General features: G+C 44.1%; 1 protein-coding gene across 1 annotated transcript in view; it reads left to right on the top strand.

Moving 5' to 3' along the window:
• ANPEP (alanyl (membrane) aminopeptidase) overlaps positions 1-5761 on the top strand; it is a 29896-nt gene extending 24135 nt beyond the window's left edge. The window contains exons 20-22 of the mRNA XM_011948303.1: positions 103-184; positions 5153-5349; positions 5558-5761. Coding sequence (XP_011803693.1) covers positions 103-184; positions 5153-5305 — 235 coding nt within the window. The 3' untranslated portion in view covers positions 5306-5349; positions 5558-5761. The remainder of the gene's footprint in view (positions 1-102; positions 185-5152; positions 5350-5557) is intronic.
• Positions 5762-6000: the final 239 nt, after the last annotated feature.

Consider the following 6000-nt stretch of genomic DNA (forward strand, 5'->3'; position numbering starts at 1 on the left):
TTTCATCTCCTCTATAATCATGGCTCCCTCTCCAGTAGGTGTGAGGATGAGCCTCCTTAGTTCCCGGCCTCCCTCACAGTTCACCTCTCTCCCTCCTTGCAGTTATGGTGGTGGCTCGTTCTCCTTCTCCAACCTCATCCAGGCAGTGACACGACGATTCTCCACCGAGTATGAGCTGCAGCAGGTAAGAAGTCATTCCCCAGCCCTGGGCTCTGCCTACTTCCTTCGCAGGCCAAAGGGGCACTGCATTCTTCCCCGACAGTGGCCCTGAGGGAGCACAGGCTCCACGCCGCCAGGCCTTCGTCATTTACAGAGGAAGCCGAGTAACCAGACTTTGGAAGTGTTGGTAATTCAATTTAAAAAAAAAAATTCATCTAGGCCGGGTGCAGTGGCTCAAGCCTGTAATCCCAGCACTTTGGGAGGCCTAGATGGGCGGATCACGAGGTCAGGAGATCGAGACCATCCTGGCAGACACGGTGAAACCCCGTCTCTACTAAAAAATACAAAAAACTAGCCGGGCGAGGTGGCAGGCGCCTGTAGTCTCAGCTACTCGGGAGGCTGAGGCAGGAGAATGGCGTAAACCCTGGAGGCGGAGCTTGCAGTGAGCCAAGATGGCGCCACTGCACTCCAGCCTGGGCGACAGAGCGAGACTCCGTCTCAAAAAAAAAAAAAAATTCATCTTGGGATTTTCGTATAGGCACAAAAGGAAAGAGTGGTATAAGGAACCTCCGTGTACCCATTACCCAGGTTCAACAATTATCAACATTTTGCCAGTACTCTTTCTGGGCGGGCAATTTTAAAGCAAATCACTGACACTGTATAATTTTACCTCTAAATAATTTAGTCTTATGAAAAATAAAGGCATTCTTTTTGTGGTTTTTTTTTTTTTTTTTATTTGAGACTGAGTCTCACTCTGTCATGCAGGCTGGAGTGGTGCAGTGGTGCGATCTTGGCTCACTGCAACCTCCGCCTCCGAGGTTCAATTAATTCTCCTGCCTCAGCTTCCCGAGTAGCTGGGATTACAAGCATGCGCCACCACATCTGGCTATTTTTTGTATTTTCAGTAGAGACGGGGTTTCACCATGTTGGCCAGGCTAGTCTTGAACTCCTGACCTCAAGTGATCCACCCACCTCAGCCTCCCAAAGTGCTGAGATTACAGGCATGAGCCACTGCACCCAGCAATAAAGGCATTCTTAAAACATAATCACACTGTCCTTAGCAAACCCAGGAAAATGACTATCTTCTTACTATCATCTTATACCCAAGCCATATTCAAATTTTCTGAGTTGTTTATAAAAGGTCTTTTTACAATTGATATATATGTTTGAATTAGAAGCTTGACAAACTCAACTTGGATTTAGTTTGTGTTTTTTAAAAATTGAGATGTAATTCACTGGGCATGGTGGCTCACGCCTGTAGTCCCAGCACTTTGGGAGGCTAAGGTGGGTGGATCATCTGAGGTCAGGAGTTCCAGACCAGCTTGGCCAACATGGTGAAACCCCATCTCTACTAAAAATACAAAAATGAGCTGGGTGTGGTGGGGGGGGTCCCTGTAGTCCCAGCTACTTGGGAGGCTATGGCAGAAGAATTGCCTGAACCCAGGAGGCAGAGGTTGCAGTGAACCAAGATTGATCCACTGCACTCCAACCTCGGTGACAGAGTGAGACACTGTCTCAAAAAAAAAAAAAAAAAAATTGATGTATAATTCATGAACCATCAAACTCACCATTTTAAGTGGTTTTCAGTATACTAACAAGGTGGGGTGGGTGGGGTGCTTCATGACTGTAATCCCAGCACTTTGGGAGGCCAGTGTAGGAGGATCCCTTGAACCCAGGAGTTTGAGACCAGCCTGGGCAATCTCGTAAGACCTCATCTCTAAATAAATAAATAAATAAATACAAAAGTTAGCTGGGCATGGTGGTGCATACCTGTAATCCTAGCTACTTGGGAGACTGAGGTGAGAGGATCGCTTGAAGCAGGAAGGCAGAGGTTGCAGTGAGCCGAGATGGTGCCACTGCATTCCAGCCTGGGCGACAGAGCAAGACCCTGTCTCAAAAAACCAAAACCAAACAAACAAACAAAAAAATACATGGTACAACCATCACTACTGTCTAATTCCAGAACATTTTTATTACACCAAAAAGAAACCTCGTACTCATTAGCAGTCACTCCTCATTCCTACCTGGTCCCCTCAGCCCCTGGCAACCACTAATATACTTTCTGTCTCTATGGATTTATTACCTATTCTGTATGTTTCATAACATGGAATCATAGATACATGACCTTTTTGTGTCTGTCTGCCTTCTTTCACTTAGTATAATGTTTTCAAGATTCATGCATATGGTAGCAGGGATCATTCCTTTTTATGACTGAATAATGTTCCATTGCATGGATGTACCACATTTTGTTTTCAGCTCATCATTGATGGTCATTTGCGTTGCTTCAGTCTTCTGGCTATTATGAATATCATGGACCTTCACGTGCAAATTTTGTATAAACATGTTTTAATTTATCTTGGGTATACACCTCGGAGCAGAATTGCTGGGTCATTTGGTTACTCTGTGTTTAAACTTTTTGAGAAACTGACAAAATGTTTTCCAAAGCAAGGGTATCATTGTCCATTACTATTAGCAATGTATCATATGAGGGTTCTAATTGCTCTATGTCTACACTTAATCTCCCTTTCCCCCCTTTTTTAGTATAGTCATCTAGAGGGTAGGAAGTGGTATCATTATGGTTTTCAGTTGTATCTCCCTAATGAGTAATTACATGATGTTGAATATTTCATGTGCTTAATGGCCTTATACACATTTGTGTATCTTTGGAGAAATGGGTAAAACTATTTTTCTTTTTGAGAGAGGGTCTTACTATGTTGCCTAGGCTGTCCTTAAATTCCTGGGCTCAAGCAACCCTCCCACTTCAGCCTTCTGAGTAGTTGGGATTACAGGCGTGTGCCACTGTGCCCAGTCTTTTGCTATTTTAAAACTGGGTTGTCTTTTTATTGTAAAAGTTCTTTATATATTCTGAATATTAGACTTTTATCAGAGATAGGGTTTGCAAGTATTTCTCCCATTCTATGAGACCTGTCACTCACTTGATAGGTCTTTCGATACCCAAAAGTTTTAAATCTTGATGAAATCCTATTTATCTGTTTTTTTTTCCTTTGGTTGCTTATGCTTTATGCATCATATCTAAGAAACTATTGTCTAACCCCAGGTCATGAAGATTTATACTTATGTTTTTTTATTTCAAAAAAATTTTCAAACCCACAAAAGACTTGACAATGTTTTTTACTAAGCATTTTATTGGCTGGGCATGGTGGCTCATGCCTGTAATCCCAGCAGTTTGGGAGGCCGAGGCAGGTGGATCATGAGGTCAGGAGTTTAAGAACAGCCTGGCCAAGATGGTGAAACCCCATCTCTACTAAAAAATACAAAACTTAGCTGGGCGCAGTGGCAGGCACCTGTAATCCCAGCTACTCGGGAGGCTGAGGCAGGAGAATTGCTTGAACCCGGGAGGTGGAGTTTGCAGTGAGCCGAGATCGCGCCCCTGTACTCTAGCCTGGGTGACAGAGCAAGACTCTGCCTCAAAAAAAAAAAAAAGTTTTATTATGTTTTCACTTAAATGTAGGCATTTGATCTATTTTGACTTAATATTTGTATATGATATGAGGTTGGTGTCCAACTTCATTCATTTTGCATATGGATATCCAGTTGTCCAAGTCCCATTTGTTGAGAAGACTGTTCTCCCACTGAATGGTTTTGCCAACCTTGTTGAAAATCAATTGACTGTAAATGTAAGGGTTTCTTTTTGGATTCTCAATTCTATTTCATTGATCCACATTTGTATTCTTATGCTTGCACCATACTGTCCTGATTACTGTAGTTTTGTAGTGAGTTTTAAAATTGGGAAGTGTGAGTCCTCCAATTTGCTTTTTTTTTTTTTTTTTTTTGAGAAAGGGTCTCACTCTGTTGCCCAGGCTAGAGTACAGTGGTGAGATCACAGCTCACTGCAGCCTCAGCTTCCCAGGCTCAGGTGATCTCTCCACCTCAACCTCCTGAGTAGCTGGGACTATAGGCACATGCCACCATGCCTGGCTAATGTTCTGTATTTTTCTGCAGAGACAGGGTTTCACCATCTTGTCCAGGCTGGCCAACTATGTTCTTTTTCAACACTGTTTTGGCTATTCTGGATTCCTTGTAATTTCTTATGCATTTTAGGGTGACACATCGTTTTATGCAAAAAAAAAAAAAAAAAAAAAAGCAGTTAAAATTTTGATGGGATGACATTGAAACTCTAGACCACTATGGGGACTATAGGCATCTCAATAATACTAAATCTTCCAGTCCATGGACACAGATTTATCTGGGTCTTTTTTCTTTTTACTTAGGTGTTCTTTAATTTCTTTCAAAAATGTTTTGTAGTTTTCAGCATACCAGTCTGGCACTCATTTTGTCAAATTTATTCCTAAATATTTCATTCTTGTTGATGCTATCGTACATGGAATTGTTTTCTTAATTTCATTTTCAGGTTTTTCATTGCTAGTGTATAGGAATACAATTGATTTTTGTGTATTGCTCTTGTATCCTGCAACCTTGCAGAAATCATTAGTTTTAATAGTTTTTTTAGTGGATTCCTTAAAATTTTATATGTGCAAACATGTCATACACATAGTTTTACTTCTTCCTTTCTGGATTCCTTTTATTTCATTCTCTTGGATGATTGCCTGGCTAGAACCTCCAGGACTGATAACTCTTCTAATTTGTAGGAGTATTTTTTTAAAAAAGCATTTATTTATTGAAGCAACTGGATCATTTGTGGTGTAGAAATTTCCACATTTTAGATTTGGCTGGTTGCTTCATTAGCCCCTCTCTACTCTCTTGATGGGATTGATATTATAATGAAATATTACACATGAAGGCCAGAATCTATCTGAGCCAGGTTTTGCCTGCAATTGTCATTTTGCAACCTCTGTGTTGACAAGGACTTTGCCCAGGAACAAGGCGGACGTCCTCTCTATCCCTAGAACAGGTGTGGTCCCATCCATGGGGACTCTAAAGTGGGAGTGGGAAGCCAGAGGCCTGAGAGAGCTCCTCCTCAAGGCTGTATTAGGGACCCAGATGGGGCTGAGGATCTTTGTTTTTCTGGCAGCTGGAGCAGTTCAAGAAGGACAATGAGGAAACAGGCTTTGGCTCAGGCACCCGGGCCCTGGAGCAAGCCCTGGAGAAGACGAGAGCCAACATCAAGTGGGTGAAGGAAAACAAGGAGGTGGTGCTCCAGTGGTTCACAGAAAACAGCGAATAGTCCCTGGCCCTTGAAGTCACCCGGCCCCCATGCAAGGTGCCCACGTGTGTCCATCCCAGCGGCTGGTGGCAGGGTCTCCATTCCTGGAGCCTGAGGCACCAGTGTCCTCCCCTCAAGGACAAAGTCTCAAGCCTACATTCTCTCTGCCTGTGAGCCAGTCTAGTTCCTGATGACCAGGTTGACTGAGCACCTCCCAGCCCCTGCCTCTCATGCCAACTCCGCCCTAGGCCTGGCATGGCGCCTGTCGCCCAGGGCCCTGGGGCTGATCTCAGGGAAGCCCAGCTCCAGGGCCAGATGAGCAGAAGCTCTCGATGGACAATGGACAGCCTTGCGGGGGACCACCCTGTACCCTCTTTCACCTTTCCCTAAGGACCCCAAATCTGAGGAATCAACAGGGCAGCAGATCTGTATATTTTTTTTTCTAAGAGAAAATGTAAATAAAGGATTTCTAGATGAGTGAGACTCATTACTAAACTAAAGCAGGAGTGGGTCAGCACAGCAGCTGGGGAGGCCAGGTGGAGGGAAGCTGGGTGCATGCAGAGCATCGTGGAGCCTGGGACCCCAGAGCACAGGAGGGGAGTCACGCCCAGCTTGCTGGCCCTTCCTGCAGGTGCCCTGCACCTATGCCTCCATGTCTGCCTGCAGGACTCCAGGCTCCTTTTCATGCTCTATCGACTGAGCTAGCTGGGCAGTTT

Source organism: Colobus angolensis, unplaced genomic scaffold (genome assembly GCF_000951035.1).
Source record: "Colobus angolensis palliatus isolate OR3802 unplaced genomic scaffold, Cang.pa_1.0 Scaffold278, whole genome shotgun sequence".
Classification (NCBI taxonomy): Eukaryota; Metazoa; Chordata; class Mammalia; order Primates; family Cercopithecidae; genus Colobus; species Colobus angolensis.